Here is a 27,577-nt window from a genome sequence, read left to right as displayed (position 1 = left end):
CGACAGTTACGTATGTAACTATGGTTCTATGAGTTCCTAACGAATGCCAGGTGGCGGTGCTGAAACATCACGGAAATCCCCCACGCGCAGGCGGCGACACTCGAGAAAGAAATCATAAAAAGAGATTTCCAGAGTTCCGGCTGACGTGATCCTCATGTACAAAAGGGGATCGAAGCCGGAACCGAGTCTCTCAGAATCTTCTCACGCGAATCAACACAAGGGCTATGAGTCGTTCGGAACTAATAGAACCGTAGTTGCATACGTAACTGTTGTTCTATTTTGTCCGTCCCAACCGCCAGGTGGCTGTGCTGAAACAGCACGGAACGCCGAATACCAGCGATGTCACGAAGACCCGGGAAACTCTACCTCACAGAGGGGCCTCCGCAGGACCGTGAACCACATTCAGTGGATGAGAAGAGGTGACATCCAAACTGTAAAACCTGGAGAACGTGCAAGGCGACGACCAGGATGCCGCCGCACAGACGTCCTCCAAGAACACACCTTTCAGAACTGCCCATGAGGTACACATTCCTGGTGGAGTGACTGCGCAACCCAGGAGGAGGGGGACGACCAGAGACCCGATATGACTGCTGAATCACCTCCCCGATCCAATGAGAGAGGCGTTGCTTGGACACAGCATCTCCTTTATTCGGGCCGTCGTATGACACAAAAAGCTGGGTGGATGTACGGAAACATGACGTAGCTCCGTCACAGGACACAGACCTGGAGCGTCATCCCCATCCGCCGACGGCGGAGCAAAACGAGCGAGACGAATAGGGTGCTTGGCTTGAGAGCCAGACAAAACTTTGAGCAGAAAAGCAGCTTTTGGCCACAATGTGACCCCTGCCCCGTTGGGATGCCAACGAAGGCATTCGAGGCTAACAGATAGGGCGTGGAGCTCCCCCACCCGCTTAGCGGATGCTATCGCAAGTAGAAATGCCGTCTTGCAAGACAGCCAGCGAAGTTCCCCTTCGGGCAACGGCTCGAAAAGGGACGTACACAGTGCGTCAAGCACCAGACGAAGGTCTCATACGGGGACTGGAGGTGGGTTCCTAGAACGAAGGCAAAGGGCACCCCTGACGAAGGAGAACTAGTCTATGGCAACCCACAGATTTGCCATCCACTGCAATATGGCAGGCCGAAATGGCCGCCACGTAGACCTTGAGCTGTTAGCATTAGCAACGAGTGCCTGCCTGGCTGCCAACAGTATTTCGACAGCTGTTGCTTGGCTTGCTTTCTTTACTTTGTTTTCAATTCTGGTATTGTGGACCTAGATTAATTTGTAATTCACTCTCCATTTTTAAACAAAGGAAATGAGCCATAAAATGCAGTTCGAGTTTTTTTTTAATTATTATATATAAATTCAAAAAAGATAAATAGAACTTTGTCTTCACTCATAAGACACTTAAAAAAACAACAACAGTCAACTCAAAATTTAAGTACATTATAAGTGCAATATAAATTAAGGCAAGATACCATTTTATTTTATGCATGGAGCATTTATAAAATAAGAATGTATCTTGCCTTATATTGCAATTAAAGTTGTGCTCCTAAATCCTAACGACCATATTAGACATTTTGAGTTGATATATGTTTTCTTTTTATTTAATGGACAAAAACATTTTATAAAATAAATGAAGATAAAGTTATATTTATCTGATTTTATTTTATTTTTTTTCTTATCCAAGAAAACGATTCGATCCATGACTCAAATTCGTGGTCCGATCCGAATTGTGAATTTGTGATTTGTTACACCACAAGTTGCTTACCAATATCGTCTTCTGTACCCAACTGCAGCTTTTTGCCTTCCATCCTTTCAATTTCTTCATCATTGAATTTGTACCAGTCGCTGGTATGAGCATCTTTCACATGGGCAATATAATGTCCTGAGTAGGCACTGATGCCACGATGAATCAGCACTGCACTCAGTTCATACACGCACTTCTGATCTAGAAAAGCAACCAGAACACATTCAGTTTGGTCCAGAAGTATTTGGACAATCCACATACAAAATTTAAATAAAATAAAACAATCAAGAATCAAAATGTAGTCCATAACTTAAGTTTTCACAAAAATACACACACATATACACTACAGTTCAAAAGTGTGGAGTCACTCAGACGTCGGGTGATGATTATTTTTGTCCCAATGTAATTGTCACATTTTTTTTTCTCATAGAGCTTTTTCTACCATCTTTAAAGCATCTGTATTAAATATTAAAGAAACTGGGGAATATCAACATCCCTTGCACAACGGCTTGATTTAATCGCTCTGTAGATACCGCCACACAAACAATGGTAAGGGACAGCTCTTGTCAAAATTGCTTCATCCTCGGAAGATAATGGCACGTCATGGCTGCTCATCAGCTGCATGTTCGCCCAATGGTACTATTACTGTTTACTGCTACTTCTCTCATTTATTGGCGGATTCTGATTACTTCAGCTTGCAAGCTGAAGTTATATGGAAAAGCTGGACTCCAATTGTCTGCTGTCACGCACATTTCCACTGCATCTAATCAAGTAAATATCCTTACAGCCCACAGCTGGTCAGGTAATATTTTGATTCTCAATCATATAATCACCCAACTAGTGATTGGGGACCAATGCTGTAAAGAAAGAGTGGGCCAACATATCTCCAGAGATTTAAAAGATTCATTCACAATTATAGTAAACGCTTGATTTTATTTGTTGCTCCTCAAGGTGGCTCAACCAGTCACAAGAGCCGCTTTTCCACTAGACCCAACTGGCACGGCACCACACCAGACGGCCTCCATTGCAATTCCATTACAACAGGCGCGTGGCGGGATGGGAGCGGGATCATTTGAAGTGTCCAAGTTTGCACACGCGCAGTGTGCAGCTCTGCCGTAACTTTTGACGAGTGGCAATTCGCGGCTACTCTTTTTGCTGGGATTCAAAATATTAATTTCCGTTGCATAATGTGGCGATGTCGCAAAGTACAGCCCATTAAATGCACAGAAGCTTTCATACAAAGATGAAAAAGCTATTTCCGTGTTTAAACCAGCGAGACTGCCATGCACCGTCTGGCCAGCGTTAAAACAAAAGTACACAATATACAGTACAAACATTTTGCATTTTACAGCAACATTGAATGAACCATATTTACAAATTCATTTGGACCACCATGAATTAAATATTCAATCATGATTTCACAACCAGCTCGCGAAGCTCGTCGCCAGCGCACATTCATTTAACTGGCCGCCTCTCCAAATCAACGGCTCGTCCGGCGTCTGAAGCCCTCCGGAGGCCACCAAACCCGTCAACCCCAAGGCGGATCCCTGAGGCAGGAGCCATCACAATGAACGGGGGAGCAACAGGGCTCGCACTCGCAATTTTTTTTTAACCACAATCATTAAAAATCCATCCACAAGTACATATTAAATTGTAAATACAATTCAGCGTCGTTATAAGACATTATTATATTTATTGTATATACTGTATTTTTATGACCTGCGAAGGCCGCAGGGCGACTCTTGCCTCGCTCGTGTAAAATGAGGAAATGGGCGTGTGCCACGAATTGCTTGCTGCATCGCCGTCGGCCAATTGGATAACAGTGACGACAAGGCCCCACTCGGCCCCAGACGACCGGCGCTGCAGAACCACCTCCGAGATGGTTCTAAAAGGCGGTTCAATTGAACCTTTCGGCCCCAAAAAAGTCACATGGACCCACGAATATCTGGGACCGACTTGGTGTGGAACCGGTCTAATGGAAAAGCGGCATAGGTTTAGGGGGGAAGTACATTTTCACACAGGGCCAGACAGCTAGTGAACAATGGCAGTTTCTGATAAATGTCAAGAAAATCCTACTTCATCCATTCATTAAGTATGTAGTCAAGTATTTATCCTTATGTAACCACACATATCTGACACAGGCACAGAACTGTCATAAAGATTAAAACTGGTAATACCTTTTGTAACTTCAAAAAATGGTGCCATGTCCAGTTGCTCGGGGAAACTGATGTAGGTGTTGAGTTTCTTCTTGTGGCCTGTTTGTCTAGAGATTACATCACAGAAGATGGTAACTAATTATTTGTTATGATTTTTCATCTAGACATTGATTTGTGCTTTAATCACTGCTTAAAGGTGCATTGCAAAGGTTGTCACTTTTTTACTTCTGACTGTCACCTCTGGCCTAAAGCGTTAACTGCGACTTCTGTGTCAAACTTGTGCATGGTGCCTCACCCCCCCCCCCCAAGATACTGTGGAGTGTTCGCCAAAAATGCTCTGAACTGAAGGGAAGATACAAGCTGATAGGTGCACTTGCAGTTAGAAAGTCAAGGCTCTTTGTACTCATCTGGGCAGAAAAATCTTTAACATTAACATTTTGAGGTCTGCAACGCACCTTTAATTTTCTGATGTTATGTTAAGAGATGAACTGTGACAAACCTGTCAAAGACAAAGCGCATTAGTTGCAGGTTGAGGGTGGGAGGGAGACTGTGCAGTCTGATTCTGCGGGTAGCGCTGTGTTTACTTTGACAGCTTTCACAGAAGTAGCAGTTGTCTCCATCTAGTTTCTCATCCTGAAAAGTTGAGACAAGCATAGTTAATGCTGGTTCTTGTGGCGGGCAGAATAAATGGCATAAACGGTTAAAAGATATAAATTTGGTCAAATGAACGAATTTTCATTACACCAACTTATCTCAGTAGAGGTAGGCTAGTCCTCGAGTTACGAACATCCGACTTACGAACATTCGTAGATACAAACAAGGGCTGACTGATGTCCATAATTGCCATATTTCGCTCGCAAGTTCATATTTTTAAGTGTGCACCACATCATACATTACGGTGCAGTACTGTACTATAGTTCCCCTCTTTGCCACAACCCCGCCGAGCAGCACCGCGCCATTTGCACATTTCAACTCCCTCTGTGTCTGGTAATGCACGGCACAGGCGCACGCACTCATGCATCCCATATTGGCACCACACTGTGAGTAAATTTCAGAGGCTCTCCTGGAAGATATTCATGAGAAGCAGCCCTCAGTCAACTTCGTTATTTATTTATTTGGAATTTTAGGAATTTTATTGAACATATGAACATAAATCCTAAATCTAAATCATCTTTATCGGCATAATAGTATATACTGTATATAAATGTAATTTGTTAAATTTTTAAAAATGTTTAATATATTTTTATTATTATTTGAATATTTGAATACTTTAGAAAGGTGACTGCTTACTTTGATGCTGACAGCCTAACACACTTGCCATGCTGATCACATTTTAACAAACCAGGCTTATTCACATGTGCCGATTCGGTCGGAAAAATACGCTACTGGGGTTCTCACGTCACCTCGTCTCAGACCGTCTACTCAACTTTATTAATAAAGTATTAATAAAGCACTTTGACTCCAACTGGAGAGTCATCAACTCAGTCACTCCCAGCCATTTTCACTGAAGCAACCCCCTTTGCTTCCGGCTGTTTTACTGGATTTTGACTGAGTTTGCAAGGCCCACAGAATATTGTGTTCGATTGCTATAAAAACATATTTCTATCTGTTTCCGTTTTGCAGCAATTGGCATTAGAATATAGCTAAGTTTCACCATTATTCACAAATTTGTGTAAAACAGTGGGGAAAGAGCTTTTTGCAACATGGTCGTGGTTGATTTCTTATACTCTGCTGCCACCTGTTGGCCGTTTTTTAAAAATAATTACCATTGCTTTAACCATTCTCTTCAGTTCAGAGGCTGCATCAAAGCCTACTGTATGCTTGAGCATAAAAAATATTTAAAAAACTTATAAATACGTCTTTGGGAGCACGGTAATATTTAAAATAGAATGTATTTATGCGTTATTGGGAGCAAATGTTAAACAGGTTAGCGCACTCTAAAGAAAAGTAGAATCACACGCACATCATATGTTCGCTGTACAAGCAATATGGTGCATTCAGGCAACGTTCACGTCAGGAATTTGAACACACACCAAACCATTTGGCACATTAATCGTTTTTCTTCAATTATGTTTTTAAGATCGAGAGAAGCCAAAACGGAAATCATAATCAAATTTCAATTGCCCATCTCCTGGGGTTAAAATGCATTTTAACACAATGATTGTAATGTCTTACTAAGATTTATGAGCGTTAGGCCGATCATCGACTAATACATTAAGCATGTGTATTTCCAGGACTTATTCAATTGTGTTTATATTACTGTGACCTAAACCTACCTTCAGAAACTCTTTCACACACTCTGTAAGGTTCTTGTGGCCTTGAATGTTCAATTCGAGTTCGTAGAATCTCGAGGGCAGCGCAGATGATCGCCCACATTGGTCACAGCTGGAAAGCAACAGTGACTGCAATATTATAAAATATTTCTTTGATAATGTGAATAAAATGCATCTTTGAAGTCTGACAGGGGGAGCAATACGCTATGGTGATGCTTCTTTAATAATACAATGACATTTGAGCGGTCGGTTTGCTTACACAGTTACATAGGAAAACTGTCCACAGAATTGTTGCTGAATGACATTTTGCAGAGTTGGGTTCTTCTGCTTGGATAACGTGTCCTCCAACAAGGACAAAAAGAGCTTTGAAAACTCCTGGGCATCCTGAGAGAGAAAACAATAACTTGAGTGCTCTGTGGAGTCTCCACTCGGGCATCATACTGTTGAAGTGATAGTAAAAGAAATCGGCAGGCAGTTTCACAATCTCTTACTTGCTGCTGCCCAGTGTCTAGGCCAAGAGCTTTAACTAGCCCTGAAGGATCAATGTATTTTCTGTTGCTGTTCTGCAGTAGTGCAAACAAATATTGTAGATGTTCACAAATGGACTGAGGTTCATAATCTGAAACAGACCAAGTATATGTCAGAGTAGTGTGGGCACTTTGCCCCCCCAAAATAACCTACAACTTAATAGCTTTAGTATTTTACTGAACATGTCAGAGAATACTACAATGCACATCTCATGGTAGTAACCATTTAACCCTGAAATAACATTAAAATTATAAAATATATTATAAATATATACAAAAAAAAATAGAAAATATTTTATTTGTTTTCTTCAAACTGGGGTAGCACTATATGATCACACTATACTGTCAGTAGTGCTAATTGTAACATTTACAGTAAAACAATCAACTTAAAATAGTTGCAAAACATCAAACGGAATGGTTAACTACATAAAAGTGGCAATTCCATTGATATAAAATGTACCCCTGCCTACTGGCCGAGGCCAGCTGGGATGGGCTCCAGCACCCCTGCAACCCTTGTGAGGAATAAGCGGTTCAGGAAATGGATGGATAAATTGAATACAAAGCAAAAGTCACTGACTATGTTTACATGAACAAATAAGTTCAGTTGCTGACAGTGTATGTATGAATGGACAGATAGAGTTCCAAATGCTTATGCAAAGGGCACTAAGCTAAGCATAAATTGAAAGGACTGTTAGAGAATAATTTGAATGTTTAAACTTCCCAATGATAACAGTATTTTTTTCAAAAATAAAAACAGGCGGGGCTGAATTTGATAAGCTTCCCTTTAGTGTCTGTAACACACTGAAACAGTCAGATACAGCTGTGCTTTTGTAGGTGTACACAAACAAACCAAACAATGAAGCACAAATTTTAAACCAGCTCAATTACTAAATGTAAACAATTTGAACTTGTACCTGTCTCTGTGTTGTGTTCGTGTGCACGGGAATTGTAGCACTGATAGAGGCTTCTTCGCAACTCAAGGTTGTGGAACCACACTTGCAGGAAGGTGTTGACATAACACGTAGCTCCTAGATTGGTCAAACCAACAAACGTGTTCTGTAATAAAAACAGAAGCAAGTATTAAAGTACTGTGCACAGTGATTGAACTTATCAAGTATTGTACCTTATCTCTACGCTCCGAATTTGGGTCATCAATATTGTGGAAAGAATTTTCATCAATCTCCCCAAGCCACGCCTGTTCACCAATGCCAACAAGACAGTTGGGGTTGCCTTTACAGTTTCTCCTGAAAAGTCACAGCATGAACAGAAACTTAAACCGTTTTTCAAAGAACAATTGCATATGCATACATTTATGTATGACAGGCTAACGGTGTGCTTAGAAGTTTATAAGCAGTTTCAAGTCACAGTATAAAACTTAATTCGGAAGCATAAGAACGAATGGTTGAATATTGCTACGGGTTAACGTGATGTTTGTGGATGTCATTTGACGATATGTCGCAATACAGTGTCCAATACGACGATTGTGTGAGTTAACACGCAACGTTTAGACGATAATTCTACATAAAACAAAACAAAACAAAAAAGGTAAACTAGCGTGTGAAGAAAATGCGTACATGTTTAGGCTTTGTTTAACTCGTTATTAAATATGATCACAATGAGTACCTGCAGGTTCCTCTCTTGCAGGCCGGAAGACTGATGCGGTACGCTAGCTCGATATGCTCCTGGGAGATATCTTCAGGTTTTACCGATTCCACCCAACGCCAAGCCGCTTTCTCCAACTGTAACCTCGGCGCCATAGTCCTGGGGTTTAAGGTTAACCAAAAGAATGAAATGTGTACACGGACAAACTGCAATGTAACGACAATGTTCACACTACTTGAAAGCTAACACAAACGGCTAACACACGCTAAATGCGTATTCACTTCGGAAGCAGCCTACTCTCGACAGCTGAGTGGCGCTACCTAGTTTAGCCAGCTAAATAAATTAATATTTTATAAAAGCCTATTTAAGTCGCCACGTCGCGTCGAAAAAATACACAGACACAGTAAATGGAAATTGTGCTGGATAGCAAAAGTAAGAGCTACCCTGCTTATACTAGCATTGGCTCGTTAACTTGCTAAAAACGCAGCATAGGCCAACCCGACCTTGTTTACCTCTCCGTATTTCATTTAACTTTTAGCAAACGCTAACGAGTTTTGAGATAATGGCAAGTAATATCGAACCTTGCTTCACCAATTGGTTCGTGTCACTTCACATTTTATTGAATTTTATTTCATATTTATCGCCCTTGTGTTCGTAAAGCTATATCCACTTAGCTAAAAATGAGCACGGCACGACGTCAACAAATGACGTAGACAAAAGTCCTGTTGCTAGTAACAGGAGGAAGAGGAAGCGGGTACTGTTCTTCTTCGTCTCAGTTTGCAGACTGTAACATTGTAATACCGCCACCCATTGTTCTGAACTGATTTGCATTTAGGTGTTTTTTCTGCAGTATGATGAGAACTTGAGTTTATGAGAACTATTGGACTATAAATGTATTTTTTTTAAGTTAGTTTGATACTTTGCACTTAATTTCTATTAATATGCAATCAAAACTATGGAAATGCATAGCAGCGGCAGTCGAAGGAACTTCACTGATAAAGGATGCCCATGCACCAACGCTCTCCTACCAACCTGATGGCGCCAAAAGGAGGAGTTTCCAATATTTAAAGAGAAATAAATCACCTTTTGTCATATTTGTTAATATGACCGGAGAGTATTACATGAGTAAAATGATATATGTGAAAGAAAAACCCTCTCTGGGCCCATCTTGTACATACCTCTAATTTGATGCGTAAGAAACCACCACGCCAAAGGAAAAACAACCAATGTCAGGTACAAGACATGACAGATGAGCTGTCACTCATTTTCCTTGTGCGCTCGCCGACACATAGTCATAGCTGGCACACCCCTGCAGCCTCGCGTTGACCTTTACTTTCAGCCTCAGCCATTAGGCGCTTTGCTGAAACTGGTGGAATTCTCACGTCTGGAAAAAAGCACTTGTTTGTCAACAACTGTACGTAAGTATAGCAAACAGAATCAGAGTGAAGTGATAGTATGCACCTGAGAAAATAAAGAAGTGACGTAGAATTAACAACACTTCTGCTTGACAAATAGACCTACAAACCTCATTCCTGATTAAGTTGGGATATTGTGTAAAATGTAAATAAAAACACAATGCAATGATTTGCAAATCCATTTCAACCTATATTCAATTAAATACACTAAAAAGGCAATATATTTGGTGGTCAAATTGACAAACATTGTTTTGTTTTGTTTTTAAAATAAAAAAAATCTCTAATAGAGTTGATGCCTGTAGCATGTTCCAAAAAATCTGGGAGAAGGACAAAAAGTTTATTTTTATTTTTTTAAACGACCGTTTGGAACATTACACAGGTGAACAAGGTATATTGGAAACAGGGTAAAAATGAGCATCCCAGAAAGGCTGTTTTCACAAGCAAGGATGGGGCGAATTTCAACACGAGAACCACTGTGTGAGCAAATAGTGCAACAGTTTAAGAAAATTTGTCAACATTACAATTGTAATATTATCAAAATATATTGAGAATCAGGATGTATGTAAGCGGCAGGGCCGAAAAACAACATTGAATGCACGAAAAACCATTATGGTCGTGTGAAGCAGAGGTCTCAAACTAATGGCATTTGCAGCAATGATATTTAGCAGCTCTACTTGACATTAGTGCGGCTCGGTGTTTTGTGTGTGTTTTAATCACTTTTAATTAATTTTCAGTGAAATTGAATTCTGAAGTGACACCAAGTGGAAGAAAAATATATCCTGTTACTCAGTACTAGTCATGTCTTTTTTTAAATCTTCCGTGGAGAGAAAAATTTGGAATAAAGAATGGCCAATTTCAAGAAAGACAGGAATGGATTTTTTTTTTCTTTTTGGTTGAGCGTAGTTTAGATCTTTTTCATCTGAGAAATGGGTCAACAAAACAATGCCCCATTAGGCTTCACATTCTTTTTCCCTCTGGTCAATAGTAATTGATTATATATATATATATATAAATATATATATATATATATATATATAATCACTTGGACAGTCTGTTGAGAAAATTGTGTTGCTCTGCATTTGGTGGTGCAACAAAATACTAGGTGTTGTAATATATATATATTTTTTTAAATATTTATTTCCCTCTTCTTGGTCTAAACAAGTAACTGTTACAGACTACCACATTTTCATTTATTATTTTTTTTATTTTTATTTTTATTTTTTCGTGTTTCTTAAAACCAGAAAGTTGCCATTCAAAATGATTTTAGTTTGTGTCATCTCTTTGATTTTTTTTTTTTTTTTTAGAACAACTGTATGAACATCCTCTGAAACTCGTGATTCCATAATTTTTGCCAGGGGTTTCAGTATGCACTTACTAAACTTTGCAAGTACATCGGCATGAACAGTTTCTTTTAGATGTCGTCTGGTAGAAAAAAGAAAACCATGCACCTTGCTATCTGTCCACTTCTTTGTTTTTTTAAAACTTTTTTTTTAATCAAAACTGCAGTGAAGATGTGTATTGTGTAACATAGACTTTTATAATGTGGTTGGTATATGTGGCAAGTAGTCATCATTGGATGAAATTTTGTTTATGGTTACACACCTCACCTAAAAAGTAAAATAAAAATGATTCCTGAGCCTCTTGAAAATTCCTCCATAGCACGGTCTTCTTTCAGCCCGGAAAACTCCCAAGAACAACATTTGAGGAAAAGTTCCATTGGTACTAACAAGTTTTTCTGATAATAACTATATATCGTGAGGTAGCCTATTTTGTCATTTAGCTGATTTCATCTTTTACAAAATAAACGTATTACGTTTTGCATCAACTTATTCTCAAAAATCTCAATAAATTATATCGTACAAAAGATACAAATTATTTCGGTGGTTCAAATTAAAAAGTGAAACTCATTCCTGTGTAAAGATTCATCTTTGAGCAACAGCACTTACATAAATGGTGGTCTGTCCAGTGTCTCTCTGCATGTGTTTACTTTTTAAATGTAGTTTTAGTTTAGTATTCACCCAGACCCAGTGTCCATAACTGAAAATATAATGGTTCAATGAAAATAACCTGCAGTATGTTGTATTTATTTTATGCGGAGCTTCAAAACTCAATACAGGGCCACAGTTTTTTTCATTGGTACACGTTAGAAGATGTATGATACTTAATCATTTGGTTTGTGGCAAATTCGACCCTTTGTTTCTGTTTGTGGCCAGCCTTAACATCTGCTAAAAGATGCTGCAAAAGTTCTACCAATTTTGAAATTTCTTCCTTCCTTCCTTCCTTCCTTCCATCTATCTATCTATCTATCTATCTATCTATCTATCTATCTATCTATCTATCTATCTATCTATCTATCTATCTATCTATCTATCTATCTATCTATCTATCTATCTATCTATCTATCTATCTATCTATCTATCTATCTATCTATCTATCTATCTATCTATCTATCTATCTATCTATCCATCTAGCTAGCTCGCTAGCTAACATAGAAAAATACATTTCAGAATAAAATTTTTATTATTTTTTTTTTACCCAATTTGTAGAGATGTTGAATTTGAGGTTTTCTTTAGCTGTAATCTTTAATCATAATCAAAATATATATATTTTTAATGAAATATTTCACTCTAGTGAAGCTGTAGCTATATGTGAATTTATCTTTTAGAATTTAGGATTTTCTGATCTGTTGAGATGCACAAGTAGGCTATATTTTCTATCCCTAATTAAGACCCTGTAGCTTATCATGTCCGTGCTGTTCTAAAACTTCATGTTTAACAACGTTTCTTCAGAAGTACATGTACTCCTACCGCATGCATGTGATTATCAAAAGTCGTTTGGCTGTGGGAGTTTTCAACGTAACAGTAGCACAACTCTGGACCTATGCGAGTGCTGATGAATGGAAGAAGCTCCGCCCCTTGCTGGTAAAGGCTGCACACTACCTGGGAAAGTCAGGTACCGTCCAAGGATACCTCAGCACTCGCGTCTCTCACCGCTCCACAAGGTAAAATGTTTTGTTTTGGGGATTTTTTAAATGATAAATGCTAGCCTAGTTTGTTGATTCGTTTCAGCCCTAGATGCACACGCTGCAATATGTTTTAGACCTTTACATTCTGTTTAAAAACGCTAGATTTTTATGCATCCAGATTTGAAATGTAACCCTGTCTACACATTAAATGTACACACCTAAACTGCTGTCGTTTTAGTCACACTTGGGTTGAAATGTGGTGTTTAATAGTTTGGGTTCTGAAAGTCCAAAACCTTATTGAATTTATTTGACTTATAACCAATGGCTTTTTAGAAACCACCAGGCACTACAGTGCTCAAAACGTTCTTACTATAAATAGGCCTATGTGTTGCTATTTGTTTAAGATAAAAGTCATAATGTAAGCATGATAGATAGATAGATAGATTTTTTTTTGGGGGGGGGGGCATCTTAATATTCACGCAAAGAACATTTTAAAATTAGTCTTATATTTTTTTAACTGTTGTATTAAAAACTTACACTAATTAGGTACTGTAATTTAGCATGTCCAGAAGTTAATTGATCTTTCAAGGCTAGGATTATGAACCGACCCAGTTCCATTATGGAATCAGGTGTTAATCCATTCTCCTGGCAGACACACAGAGGAGGAGAGAGAGAGAGCGAGAGAGAGAGAGATGAGCAGAGCAGAGCAGATACAGTACAGTAGATGTCAGAAGCTTAACCATCCACTGATATCTGCCTCTCTAATCCGATACGTTTTTGAATGTTGTGCAACTGATTGGTACAAAAAGGCTTTACTTAGTTGGGAGTGACCTCAGCAGTGGACATGCAACCATTTATGTAACCGGACGGAAAGGGGACATTGATTGTGAAACTGTTCCTTTCTACCAACCTGGCAATGCCAGATTGATAATTGATCATTGTGATTCACTCAAGGGAGTTCTGCAAAATAGAAATCTGGGACTGCTCCACGATGGTTTGCTAACTTTTGTTTTGACCAATCACGGCAACAGATGAAAATGTCGTCTTCGTTCTCATCGTAGGGAGAGAAAAAAAAAACACGAACATCTTTACCAGCTAAAAAATGTACGAAGCGCCTCTCACTGTTCAACAAGCAAATTGTGAGTAATTCTGCGAGATCAGAATTATTTCCAGCGTCCATTCGTCCATGTTAGGTTTGTTTGTTTCCCACGGCCCTGGCTATTTTGGAGAAATAGTTTGAGAAATATAATAATAATAATAATAATAATAATAATAATAATAATAATAATAATAATAATAATAATAATAATAATAATAGTCATTTCCGTATCTGGTCTGAATATAAATAGTAATGATTACTTCTGAAAAAAAGTAAATGTAATAATATTATTAAAATTTCAAAGTAATTCATTACACTACTCATTACTGGGAAAAAGTAAAATTATTACTTTTAGTTACCACTTACTTTCTTTTCCAACTCTCGCCACTTGTGTTTTAGGAGTCTACGGCAACGTCAGAGCCAAAGATGGGGCGGAAGGAGATCGTCTGCAGTTGGAAGAAACCCGTAAATAACATCAAGGATGTGTTTGACTTCAAGGGAAAGATGGGATCGTAAGTATTGCGTGCTCACATGATAAAGTTTGAGAAACATGTCACCCTCCTAATTGCAATGCTGCTATTTACAGCGAACCTAACTGCCTAGTCCAAATATCAAAAGGAGGACACTCCAGGCTCAGATTGGCACATGTTTAAGGATAATCCTTTCTTCACCTTCCGCACAGCTAACTTTATCAATTGAACCTTTTATACAGTCTGTTTAATCCAATCACAACTCCGCTTCCTAGCAGAGGCTGTCCCATTTTGATGTGCCTGTAGATAGTGCGACACATTTAAGTCCGATAATGTTCATATTCCACAACCATATAGACTTTAATTAATTAATCAATTAATTTGTGATTTTTATACACATAGCATTAAACAAATTTAAGACATATATCGCTGGCTTCGGGCCTAAAACCTTGTACACTTGCCTTTTACATTGAATCACAATTGCTAATTCCTGTATGAATGCGCCATTCTCACAACAACAAAAAGCAGCAGAATGAACGGCATCAAATACTTAATTATAATCCTGTTACCTCATCACTGTTTTGTGGACTCAAAGCTGCTTAAAGTACACTTATCATGGACTGGCTGTGAATAAGTGTGGTGTGTGTTTGTCTGTCCCTGATCACTGACGTCACACTGGAGCACTGTGGGAACATCCTAGCCTCACTTCATTATAGGATTAGGAGTCTGACTGAATATATAGTATTCATGTTGAATGTGTGCTGCACACTTTTGTTGTCGTGCAACAAAGCAAAAAGACAGCTCTGTGTGTAAGAAACAAAAATGTGATATTTTTAACCCATTCTTCTTTTTTGTTTTTTTATTTCTGGTTCCGGGGTGAAGCTAATAATTTTTTATTTATGGTAATATAATCGAGTGTAAATGAAGCAATTAAGAGGCAATTTTTTTTTTGGGGGGGGGGGGTACTTCTATTGAAAAAAGAGACAGAAGTGAGTCTATGTACTAATCTAACTCTTAATCCTAAATTCAATGAACCCTTAATCCTAAACCCTCTAATATGTCAAACTGATACAAATACAAAAAATAAATATAAATGGAAATAAAAACAATAATATACATATATTAATAAAAAAATCATTTCAAACAAGAAAAATAAATGTGGGAATACAAAAAGAAATATAGAAATATAATTAAATATCAATCAATAAATAAAAACTTTTGATTTCCATTTGTATTAATTTTGTTGTATTTAATTTTTTAATTATATTTTTTATATCCGTTTTTATTTTCACTTTTATTCATTCATTTATTCTTTTTTTTTTTTGGTCCTCCATAGGACGCCAGCAAATTGCAGGGCATATATAGATAAACACAGACAAACAAGCATTCACACACCTCAGGATTATTTTGAGTCTTCACTTAATCTAGCATGCATGGTTTTGGAATGTGGCAGGAAGGCCAGAAAATTAGAATATCGAGGGAAAGAAATTGTGTATTACATTAATTCACCACACACAAAGTGAAATGTTTCAATCCTTTGCTTCTTTTTTTCCTTACTTTGTCCCGTTTAAATAATTCACTGTCAATGTCAATCAAAAATGGCGATTATTATTAACCTTTTAAAGGCAGACTTGATCTATTGGCTTTCTTTAGATTGCATGTTAATGGAAGAAGATGTTACAATGTTGTGATTAGTTGGTGTATAAACACTTTCTGACCCAACTTTATTCCCCCCCATTGTTTTGTATAGGGGGTCTTTTTCTGAAGTTTTCATGGTGCGAGAGAAGAAAACAGGCAAATTGTTCGCTCTGAAATGTCTGAAAAAAAAGCACCTCACCCACAGCAACCTGGAAAACGAAATCAACGTTTTAAAGAGGTAAAGCACACAAATATCATCTGAAAGATAGACATAAACCCTTAAATACATTGTTTCAACTAGAGTGTACAAGACAAGTATGCATGCACACAGAAATAATTAACTTAGGTCACTGAAATTATACTCGTGAAAATCAGACATTACTTTATTTTTGTGGTCCACTATGCTGTCAGGAAAAGGTACTCTTCAAACCCGACACTGCTGGAGCAGCTTGTTTGTGAGGGGTTGGCCTAAAATAGCTGTCAACAGGTGCTAAATCTCATTAGTTACTTAATCATTTCATGCACTAATTATGATTTTTTCCCCTCAACTTTTTATCACTCTTAAGGCATGAAAAATAATCAGCATTTTTTTTTAACATACATTTTTCAAGGAGTTGGTGACATGTCCACTAGGGTGGATAATGTGCATTTGAGCAATTGATGAAATATGATTGTAAGAAAAAACAAAACAAATGTAAACACTATAGAAAATGTTTGTTTCATTTTTAACATTGTGTTCACATATTTTTAACATATTTCAAAACTACTACATGTATTGCAAAAATATTTACTCAAATATATATACATTTTTTATGAAGTACAGATAGTAATTTTCTTTTTTCTGGTAACGATTCATCATCACTGCCGCTGCCATCGGATGATCCCCACTTGAGTCAGATGCTATATGGTCGATTATCCTGTAGGTTTTGCTAGCATGTTATGATAAAAAATCAAATGGCGATTTAAAGAAGAAAAAATACTGAAGATGAATTATTTTAAAAAGCAACAAAGTTACAGCAACACTAAGTTGTAGTCACAATACAGCTAATGATGTCCAAAGTCCAATTTAGTGGACTCATGATCAATCACCATTTCCACAAATTCCAAAATCAATACTTGGATATTTTAACAATTATATTACTCCTTAGTTGTTGCTTGATGTCCCAATATATATATATATATATATATATATACATATATATATATATATATATATATATATTTACTTGCAAGGTCTCCTGGAATAGAAAGAATAGACACTTTCCTATTCCTTGCACGTCTCATCTGAACTTCTCTCAGCCATTTTGTTGTCGGTCTTTTTTTTGTACTTACAAACGTTGACCACTAGATGGCAGTGTATGTCAAGACTGCACTAGTGCCCACTGGAGTGGCTTTATATAGGAGAAAACAACATTTTAATAGCTGTCAACTGTAGTAACCATTATCCATGAGAAAGGGTTAAATCTGGGATTGCAGTGGATGCTTCAAAAGGTTGTGCAACAAATTAGTTTGACCACAAAAACTAAGCAATACCAGTTTGAGTATTTTTTCTTATGTATTATTACTTTTGACAACTTCAAGGTAGTTTTGTGACCTTTTTATTTGTATCTCCATGTGTGGCCTGCACTGATTTCTAAATGTCTTCCCCGTGATTTCAGGATAAAGCACGATAATGTGGTAGGCCTGGAGGATTTTTACGAGAGTCGAACACACTATTACCTGGTCATGCAACTGTAAGTGTACATTATGCTATACCCTTCAAACGCTTATGTTGAGTAAAAGAGACAAAACAAAAATACTAATACAAATCCTCATTTGTGTGCAGGGTGTCAGGTGGTGAGCTATTTGACCGGATTTTAGATAAAGGTGTTTTTACAGAGAAGGACGCGAGCCTGGTGATCAAACAGGTGCTGGAGGCTGTTGGCTACCTGCACGAAAACAGTATTGTGCACAGGGACTTGAAGGTAACTCAAATACACACAATACAATGCGACGTTACTAGACACACTAGAAATGCTTTAATACATTGTACTCACCCATGTTTATCAATCTTTTTGTTCTTCACTCACTCATTTGCTGAGAAGCCTGAAAACCTGCTATACTATACTACAGATGAAAATGCAAAGATCATGGTTAGCGATTTTGGCCTTTCGAAGACGGTGGAGCATGGGGTGATGTCCACAGCATGTGGGACACCAGGATATGTTGGTAAGTTGCTTAGTGGGGCATACACACAATAGAATCGAATGCAACTAGACATGCCTCCTTTTAGTTGATCATTTGCTCTGCTTTCAACGAAAATGCAAGCGATACATTGATATCATGCAATAAAATCAATTAATCACTTTTGCCCAGCTGATGTACCTGCATGATTATTCACCATCATTTTCTTCTGTAGCTCCAGAGGTCTTGGCCCAAAAACCCTACAGCAAAGCGGTTGACTGTTGGTCCATTGGAGTTATTACTTACATCTTGTAAGTAGCTTTTTTCTTTACCTTATAATGTGTAGGCGTTCTTAATAGGCGGATTATGGCCCTTCAAACGTTGCCCAAAATAATCAATATAAAAATCAAATATCAAATAATAATAATTATTATTATAATTTTTTTTTTTACAAACTCCATATATTCTTCAGAAAACACTGATTAACATTCAGAATGTTTTACATGTAAAACAAAAATAAAAGAAATAAAAATCCCTTAGAACGGGAAACATCCAAAATATTAAAAAAATTTGGGATGGGGGGAACGTGATGTAGTTTTAAGCTGTAATATCACGACTCACCACTAGATGGCAGACATGTCTCAGTTGCACTTACAGTGGCTGCTACTGCCCGATACTACAACATGAAGAGTCTTTTTGTGTGTGGCTTTGGAATAATATGCAGGACAAACATAATAACTCTAATATAACATTTTTGAGTGAGTTAATTTTTGTGAAAATACATACAAAATGACTGCTTGCACTTAGTGTTGGTTTCTTGTTTAACAGTTATTTGCTGTCCTTCACAGTTTTTTTTTTTTTTTTTTTAAATGCAAGAGAGTCCTTTTGCACTGGAAAAAAAACAAAAATTGCAAACTGAAAAGAAAAAATATATTTTTGGAACAGTATAGTTATTGTTGAATCCGTGTTCTTAAATTAATTGACAATCAGTATTTTTTTTCTGCCAAAAATCAATATCTGCATCGGCCTCAAAAAGTTTAATTTTTTTAATTTAACGTTTGTGAACTAATTCTCATTTACAAACATGACCTGGACAAATCGGTCGGGGCCGAGTTCATCTAATTATTGAGATATTTGTAACCACTATACACTAAATTTTATGTTAAAGTACACTGTCCGTCAACTGGAACAATGAACACACTGCAGCTTTCCAAAACCTGGGACGGTTAGGTGACCTTCTCAATGTTTCCTCCTCTGTGAGGGCCCATGCCACTTGACAGAATATAAACTGGGGCTCTTTACTGAAACATTTGTTTCTTAACGACTACTTAGAGCAAAGTTTCTGTATCTAGGATAAAAACTCTACACCGTACCCAGTTTTCCATGGAAAAAAAAATCTTACATCTTAAAAATATTTGTCTCTGTGTTGCAGGCTGTGCGGATACCCTCCGTTCTTTGAGGAGAATGAGACACGTCTGTTTTCAAAGATCATGAGAGCTGACTACTCCTTTCACGCTCCCTTTTGGGATGAGATCTCTGAGTCAGGTACAAAAAAATAATTCTGCGAACCACCCTCATTACCTGTATGACCATCTTTAGTTTGCTAAATGTACCAATAAAAAACAGCTTAAACATATAGGGCACAATTTATATAGAATGCAGCACGTGTCTTAACTCAACCTCGTTCATAGTGCGCTGCATAAATTAAAAATCAGTCATGTAAACAGACTAAAAACACAAACAATGCAGATTTTGTGCAAGAACAGAGATGAGGTGACAAAACCAATGAAATCTTAAATCTAAAAATGAACTCTAAAGTGAACAGGGAGACAGTGAAGGGAGGATTTGAAGGAAAAATAAAGTTATAGTGAAATAATGCATTACTGTCTCTGAGTGCTGTTGTGAAATGAGAGGCTTTAGCCAGCCTCCTAAAAAAAAGAAGAAAAAAGAACAGCAGCACTAATTTGCCGTTCCAATTTAAAACCCACGTTTTGGTACATCTTTATTTTCGTGCTGTGACAAGTCTTGTTTACTGTGTTTGGGAATTTGGCAGACCGCATGCCAGTGGATCGAGGGCATTTTGTATTACATGCCCTTGCCGCACCTGACAATTTGCTGACAGAAAGTAGATAAGAATTTAGACCAGCTAAAAGCGGGTCTAAGTTATGCCGCAGGTGGTGCAACATGACTTTAGTGAATTTGATCGAGGCACGGGCAGACAGATTCAAAGCTCCACTGTCGTGTGTGGTAGATTGTGTTTCATTCATAAATACGACAACAGCGTGGGGCAATTCCTCTGAATTATTGTGGAAATCAATTCTTTGAAGACATTTATTATTACACTGGTCAACAGCAAATTGTAATCAGAGATGGGCTGTTCCCCTAAGCGTATTTCTGATACTGATTTAAAAAAATGTGTTTGCCTTTTTTTTTCTAGAACATTTTTTTTTATATATATTTACATTTTTTTATCTTTAAAGCTGCTATATAGAATCCCCCCCACCCCAAATACCATTACAATAGCCTTTTTATCTGACCATTTATAACTGAAACATCTTCTAATTAGTAGATTAATACCTTAGCTGTTCACAATGCGTACTCCTACAAGCCTCTGGCCAATAGTTTTCAGCCTGGATTCGGGTTCGAATTTCCCGCCCTCTGTCTGCGGATGTGACGTCATGTGTGCGTTGTGTGAAGAAAACAGTAGCGATTCAAACTGGAATATTCTACGTTCATAGCTTAAAGCTTGACCTAAAATATCTTGTGCAGTACGGACTTTATCGTGTGTTATAATTGCTAGAAATGACGTTTTAGAAAACATTCCACCTGTTGCTAAACCTCACCCTTAATTCATAAATATTTCTAAATATATTACTAAGGATCGGAATTTATATGGGAAAACACAGAGGTGCCGAATTTTACAGAAGGCACGGATATGAAGATGTGCCTGTTTATACGCTGGGTGCGAAAATAGGGCCCCATTGATTGCTCTTTATGCTAGGCTTGCGCTGGGCACAAAAATAGGGATCTAAATATGTGTGTCGATTGCTCAAAGATTTAGTCAGCCAAGTGGACAGTGTACATACTTCACACCAGAAAAAATAGTTATATTTTTTATGAAAAATAATTTGATCCTGTGACTATTAACCTGTTTTTTGTTAAGTTTGAAAGAATGAAAACTTATTGGACACTGTATATTTCTTCTACGTCTTTACAGCAATAGACTTTATTAGGAATATGATGGAAAAAAATCCCACAAAACGATTCACCACTGAACAGGCCATGCGGCACCCATGGTGAGTCTTCTTTTTTTTCTCTTTCACATGGTCATACTAACACTAAAACGAAACCGTTCACTATCCTTACATTAAATGTTTTTATTTATTTATAACAACATAGTTAACAACTATCAGTGACTCTATTACAGGATTGCTGGAAACACAGCTAAAGACTTGGATATTTATCGTTCTGTCTGTGAGCAGATGGAACGGAACTTTGCCAAATCTAAATGGAAGGTTAGTAACAATGTAGCCTTGTCTATATTTTAGGTGTTTGTGAGCTCATCATCATCAACATCATCATCATGTGTTACAAATTACAATATAAATCATTGCTGATTTGGATAAACAGGTATTGACAATTCTGAACAATCAGGCATTTCTAATATTTCCCCAATGCAACGCAATGCAAATGCTTCCTTTACACAGTGAAAACCAACAGTATTGTATAGCTTTTGCCTGTGACTAGCATACAAACTAGGCAGATTGTTATAGTCGTCAATAGATGTAACAAAAACGTCAATATCGCGATATTATAACTGCCAGAATATCATCTTCATCATGTCACGATAATAAAAGCAGCACATCGGTTCAAAAAGTCAGGTTGGTTTCCATTTGTGCAGTTCTAGCACCCTCTGGTGGCTAGTTTTTTTTTTGTGAAGTTTAATTTTCATAAGGGATGTTTTGGCCCTTCTATGTTTAAAATCCACGCTAATGGTCAGATGAAGGGGAACGTAATATGCTTGTGGAAGCGAGTCAATATGTGGAGGAACTCATGTGTGCGTGCATTAGAAAGTAAGTGCTTCAAATGTGCAGTTTATGCATTATGTACAAAAGCACAATATTGCGCTTTATTTTTTAGTATGAGCTCATTTTTTACAATATTGTGACCTTTTTTCATTATCGCCAGACTCCCCACAATATCGTGATAATATAAACAAACGACATTTCATCACATTTTGATGAAAAAAAAGTCCAATGAGCGGATAACGTAGTTTCAAAACTGTGTAATTCACAGCTTGTCCAACCACGTTACACTGTATATTACGTTATTATTCATTATGTTCATCAAGTTTCAGATATCTGAGAAAAACAAAGAAATGATGATGATCCCATCAAACATTTTGCAACACTGTGACATTTGAGTGTCACGCAGGTAGAGAAAGCCCCCTTTTCACCTTATTTCTTTATCAACAGCAAGCCTTCCATGCGAGTGCCGCCATCTACCACATGAAGAAACTGCAGACGTCCCAATTGGACTGCTGCTCCACTACCCTCTCACTGCCCCATATCATTGTTCAGACCTCCTCTCAGACTGATCTAGAATCTCTCGGGTCCTGCAATGATGACGCTCTCAGCATGGACCCAAATGGAAATCCTCTCCAGGCCTCCAATCATCTCACTTGCAGTGGTTCTGAGCCCAGCAGGGGTCTCTGCCCTCCGCGAGGACATCATAGTGAGCCCAACTACCTGCTTGCAGAACCAAGGGAGATCCACTCATCGGACTCTGACAATAACACTTCTTTCATGTCATCCAAAAGGTCATAAATGCTCCCATACTGATAAATGTTAGCTACAGTGAGAGGTGGCAAATCCAGGTCCAGAAAGTAAAAACCCTGCCACAGTTTGACTTTAGGCCCTGATGCTAGCTATCTATCTAGCCAGCTTCTTAGCAGGTGAATGAGTACCATGGGAGCTAGCTAGCTAGCACCTGAAAGTAAAAACCCTGCCACAGTTTGGCTTTAGGCTTTGATGCTAGCTAGCTCCCTAACAGGTAAATGAGCACCATCGGGGCTAGCTATCTGGCTAGGATCAGGAGCTAAAGCCAAACTGTGGCAGGGTTTTTACTTTCAGGTCCACAGTTTGGCTTTAGCTCCTTTACTTTCTGGACCTGAATTTGCCACCTCTGGCTACACTATTAGCGTCTAAAGGTGAATCATGTTTGTGCGTTGTAGCCCGGGGGCTGTGGCTGAGAGGAAGGACTTGTCACTTCAGTCTGGTGTTTGTTCTGTCATGTGATTGGCTGGCAAACTCGAGACCATTCTCACGTAAGTAAAGGCTTCTCTCTCTCTCTCTCTCTCTCTCTGTCTCTCTCGTGGCGTCATTTATTTTCAAAAACTAAAACTTTGCTGCTGCTTCACTGCAAATTATCTCTCATTTCAGCTGACGACACAAAGTGGCATTCTTCTTGGTCAGCACGTCCACTGCTCAACACTTCTGCACTCTGAGCTGAGAAAAATATTTTCTGATGGCTGACACTGTTAACTATAAAACAGTCTTGCACTTTTCTCTCTTCTTTCTCTTTTTTTTGACTTAGATGACATCATTTGAAATGTTAGTTTAAGATATATCTGTCTGAATTGAATGTTTTCTGTAAATTTCACATCATTTGATGGGAAATTTTTTTTGCACATAGAAGAGTCCAATTTTCAGTCAGCCTAGCAGTAACCTATATGATAAATCTCTAGTATTGTTGTGGAATATGTACATGCATTGAACCCCCATATATTATATGTTTGGCACCCGTGGGTTTGCATATTCCTAGTTTAACTCATTTGCTCCTAAAAATGTATAAATACGTTATATTTTAAATGTTTTAGGTGTCCCAAATGATATTTATGTTTTTTTTTAAGTTTTTTTTTTTTAATGCTAGAGCATACAGAAGGCTTTGATGCAGCCTCTGAACTGCAGAGAAAGGTTGAAGCAATGGTAGTTATTACAAAAAATGGCCAGGAGGTGGTAGCAGAGTTTAAGAGATCAACCAGGGCCATGTTGCAACAAGCTGTTTCCCCCACTGTTAAAAACACATTTGTGAATAATGATGAAACTTATTCTAATGCTAATTGCTGTAAAACGCAAAAAGATAGAAATGTACTTTTTTTCCTGATGAAAGAAGGTACTCTAATCTTTCTTTTGTTAGGTTCCAGGTTTTTATAGCAATAGAACACAACATTCTGTGGGCCTTGCAAACTCAGTCAAAATCCAGTAAAACAGCTGGGAGCGAAAGGAATTGCTTCAGTGAAAATGGCTAGGAGATGATGAGTTAAAAAAAATATATATATGTTGTTAAATATTTTTTGCCCCACCCTTCCTACACACACCCATATGGCCCCCTGCACCCTTTCTGTGCAAAACACATTTTGAAAGTTAGTTAGCGTTTTTTTGTAGTTTTCTTTGGGTTTAAGAAAATATATATGTATTTTTTTCCCCTCTCAATGCATTTTAATGGGGGTCAATGAGACGTGGATTTTTGCTATTAGTGGACCAGCCTGGTCTCGACCGCCGCAATTACTAGTGGGGGGTTCACTGTACATAAATTAATTTATCAAGTGCCACAAACCGGAATAACAACTCTGTGAAGAATTACAAATGTAGTGAAATGCATTTTTCAAAATGTTTTATTTTCTCAATAAATGTAGACTAGTCGTTCTGTTTCTTCCTGTGATGATGCCGTACCACCTTAAGCAGTCATGTAAGTCTTTATACAAATAATGGAGAAGCATAAGTAAAGCTTTTATTAAATATGGTGGGTTCTGCACAAATAACAAAACAGAATAAATAATAGTACAGGGTGTCCAAAATAATTTGATTTGATTTTAATATCAATATAGTAACTACATGTCCTAGGCAAACGCAATTAAATAGGCTTTAAGTTATAAAAAAAAAATGTATTCATCAAAATTGCAACATTTTCAAACGATCATGGGTGAACTGATTACACGAAGATTTACATATCCGCAGTGTGCACTGCCCATGTGACGCGCCACACATTAGAGGTGCATTCGCACTGATGTGTATGTAACTGGATAGCTGATAGGCCAACACTTTTGAAGCTGCGAGACCGCCATATTATCACTCCCAAGAAACGTTTCTCAGCATATGATCCTATACATTTACAGTATCGAAATTGAAGAACATTTCAGACAGTACTTAGTAGAAACAACATGATTTATGATGTTTAATTTAAATTTGTTAAACATAAACAAGAGGACTTCAGAGATTTTACAACTTGCCTTAAATACATGTAAAAATTATATGCTTAACTCATTCACTGCCATTGACGGCTATAAACGTAAAAAAAAAAAATCATTAAAACTATTTCTATTAGTTTAACATTTCTTTCTATTTTTGTTAACAAGAGTATGAAAACCTAGAATTTTTTTATTGTACATTTAGAACAGATATAAAATTTGTGATTAATCATTAGTTAACTAGTTAAGTTTTGTGATTAATTACAATAAAAAAATAATAATTGCCTTTTGCCTCAATTAATTTTTTTATTTTTTATGAATTTATGGCAGTGAATGAGTTAATTATGTTTACAGAAGGAAACTTTAATAATTTTTAATTAAAGGATTATACCTGTAATTCAACAAAATATGCCTCTGCCAAATCTAATATTGGGGTCTAGGGAACTAAATAAAAAGTAAAGTAAAAACCCTGCCACAGTTTGGCTTTAGCCCCAGGTGCTAGCTAGCTAACTCCCTAGCAAGCTCCTATGGTAACTCCTACTAGTTTACCTACTAGGGAGCTAGCTAGCTGGCTAGCCTCATAGGCTAAAGCCAAACTGTGGCAGGGTTTTTACTTTCTAGACCTGGATTTGCCACCTCTGTGTACGTATACATATAGTATATAGTCTGTTCACGAGATGGGAGTGGTAAGATGGTCGCCCTGTGGCTTCAGCGGCTTGCACGGGCGTGTACGGGTTATCAGCTATCCAGTAATATATACAGCTCAGTGTGCATTTTGGAGTTTGTCACTTTTTTTACTCGCAACTGCCACCTCTGGCCTAAAGCGTAACTGCAGCCTCTGTGTCAAACTCACGCAAGGCTCCACTCCATCCCTTCCCCCCTAAGAATCTGTGGCGTGTTCGCCCTGAACACTTCACACTGAAGGGAAGATACAAGCTTATAGGCACAGTCACAGTTAAAAAGTCATTTGGGCATTGATACAGTATGCATGATGTAGAAAAATCTTTAACATTAACATTTTAAACTCCACAATGCGCCCGTAAGACAAAAAAAAAAAAAAAAAGCCATCTTGTCAAAATGTTTGCACAAATTGACTATTTAGTTAGACTACCAAATGGCATCAAGTTTTTGTGACACCCTGTAGGTTATGCAAAGGCAAATGCGATACTGATACTGTTTTGTGGTGACCTTTCTCATGACATGCCATTTTTCATTCCCCCCCAAAAAAGACATACATCTACAGATTGCTACATTGACACCCTCGCTAAGTGTTCAATAGCAGTAGTATAAGCAAAGGTGGTTATGTAGATTTAGAATCAGAATATCTTTCCGAACCGTACGTGGTGCATCCATCATAGAAGATGTGCAATGTTAGTGTAGAAAAGTAACAGCAGTATTTGAGGGTTAAGGAGGATTTCTGCTTTAATGGAGACTGATTCTGGTAAAGGATGTCCTGTGGCAATTTATCGCCTCAGCCCTGGCAGAAACTCAAATCGTGGGCTTTCTTTTGAAGTTGTGACACAAGGTCTTTAAGCTTGGCATCAAGTCCCTCCAGCTTGGAGGACTTTTGAAGAATCTCATCCTGCAATTGCTTCAGTGAATCTGCTTTTCCTGCGGAGAGGTAGTTGGAGTGAAATATCGATTTGACTTGCTACAGTTAAGGATGGTTTCTCCTTAAAAATGAAATCTGGCCAATCTCAAATAAAACGTTGGCAGATAACCACTGACTCAATCACGTTGTAAGCAAATTGGGAAAGTCTGTTACCTTCCAGAGCATCCAACATGCTGTCAGTGTTATTCGTCAGATCCCCAACATCCTTCCTAAGCTTTGAAAGCCGTTCGGCCCCTGGCCCTGCTGCTCCAGGAGGCCCTCCGGCAGCAGCCTTATCTTTAAGACGATCAAACTGGTCCAGCACTGACAACAGCTCCTAAAAACACACACGCGTGCATGCACAGTTCATGGACAAAAACCAGACGAAAATGAATCAGTCACTGTGACACTGTCATGTGACACACAGTGACACCCCCCCCCCCCCCTTTCAAATCTGCAGCTAGCAAGTGCAACGTGCATAAACACATGGAGGTGTATTCATGATGAAAGGTAAAAAAAAAAGTAAATTATAATTATAGCGTAACATTAATCCAACGGCTATAACGTTCTAACAATAATGCTAATCTGACCGCTAATGCTAGCTAACTTACTAGCTCATAGCATGGAGTCATTGTAGCCACTCGTGTATACTGTAATTGTGCGTTAAGTTGCTTCTCATCA

The 27,577-nt window shown here is 38.0% G+C and overlaps 3 protein-coding genes across 10 annotated transcripts in view; 1 reads left to right on the top strand and 2 right to left on the bottom strand.

The window, feature by feature from the left end:
• The window catches only part of usp48 (ubiquitin specific peptidase 48), a 28,580-nt gene extending 19,519 nt beyond the window's left edge, over positions 1-9,061 (bottom strand). For 2 of the 7 annotated variants that reach the window (XR_013295068.1, XM_077573297.1), the window contains exons 1-9: positions 8,328-9,059; positions 7,828-7,948; positions 7,619-7,760; positions 6,669-6,796; positions 6,437-6,561; positions 6,181-6,289; positions 4,404-4,537; positions 3,926-4,011; positions 1,770-1,949 (exon numbers count right to left, since the gene is read on the bottom strand). Coding sequence is in view for 6 of the 7 variants with exons in the window: in XM_077573297.1 (XP_077429423.1) it covers positions 1,770-1,949; positions 3,926-4,011; positions 4,404-4,537; positions 6,181-6,289; positions 6,437-6,561; positions 6,669-6,796; positions 7,619-7,760; positions 7,828-7,948; positions 8,328-8,461 (1,159 nt within the window). In the remaining variant the exon portion in view is untranslated. Of the gene's footprint in view, positions 1-1,769; positions 1,950-3,925; positions 4,012-4,403; positions 4,538-6,180; positions 6,290-6,436; positions 6,562-6,668; positions 6,797-7,618; positions 7,761-7,827; positions 7,949-8,327 lie in introns of all 7 variants that reach the window. The other 5 variants (XM_077573299.1, XM_077573300.1, XM_077573296.1 and 2 more) reach the window with 4 other exon arrangements.
• Positions 9,062-12,567: 3,506 nt separating this feature from the next.
• On the top strand, positions 12,568-24,760 carry LOC144056683 (calcium/calmodulin-dependent protein kinase type 1D-like). The gene is made up of 13 exons (XM_077573684.1): positions 12,568-12,722; positions 14,185-14,297; positions 16,006-16,131; positions 17,552-17,626; positions 17,719-17,857; positions 17,978-18,101; positions 18,292-18,367; positions 19,489-19,601; positions 21,274-21,352; positions 21,484-21,571; positions 22,532-22,875; positions 23,290-23,382; positions 23,498-24,760. The coding sequence occupies exons 1-12, from the start codon at positions 12,618-12,620 to the stop codon at positions 23,351-23,353; spliced, it is 1,446 nt and encodes a 481-aa protein (XP_077429810.1). The 5' UTR covers positions 12,568-12,617; the 3' UTR covers positions 23,354-23,382; positions 23,498-24,760.
• lamb3 (laminin subunit beta 3) overlaps positions 24,715-27,577 on the bottom strand; it is a 25,810-nt gene continuing 22,947 nt past the window's right edge. For both annotated transcript variants that reach the window (XM_077573682.1, XM_077573683.1), the window contains exons 22-23: positions 27,071-27,233; positions 24,715-26,916 (exon numbers count right to left, since the gene is read on the bottom strand). In XM_077573682.1, the coding sequence (XP_077429808.1) occupies positions 26,777-26,916; positions 27,071-27,233 (303 nt within the window). In that variant the 3' untranslated portion in view covers positions 24,715-26,776. The remainder of the gene's footprint in view (positions 26,917-27,070; positions 27,234-27,577) is intronic.

This window comes from Vanacampus margaritifer, chromosome 8 (assembly GCF_051991255.1).
Source record: "Vanacampus margaritifer isolate UIUO_Vmar chromosome 8, RoL_Vmar_1.0, whole genome shotgun sequence".
NCBI classification, from domain to species: Eukaryota; Metazoa; Chordata; class Actinopteri; order Syngnathiformes; family Syngnathidae; genus Vanacampus; species Vanacampus margaritifer.
The sequence above is the reverse complement of the archived record's forward strand: the minus strand, read 5'-3'. Positions and strand labels throughout refer to the sequence as shown.

Excerpts from the sequence above, each read along its gene's own strand:
- LOC144056683 (XM_077573684.1), top strand. The coding sequence starts at position 12,618 with ATGGAAGAAGCTCCGCCCCTTGCTGGTAAAGGCTGCACACTACCTGGG. Across the intron at positions 18,102-18,291 it reads TGGGACACCAGGATATGTTG|CTCCAGAGGTCTTGGCCCAA; the intron begins GTAAGTTGCTTA and ends TTTCTTCTGTAG. Across the intron at positions 21,353-21,483 it reads CAGGCCATGCGGCACCCATG|GATTGCTGGAAACACAGCTA; the intron begins GTGAGTCTTCTT and ends ACTCTATTACAG.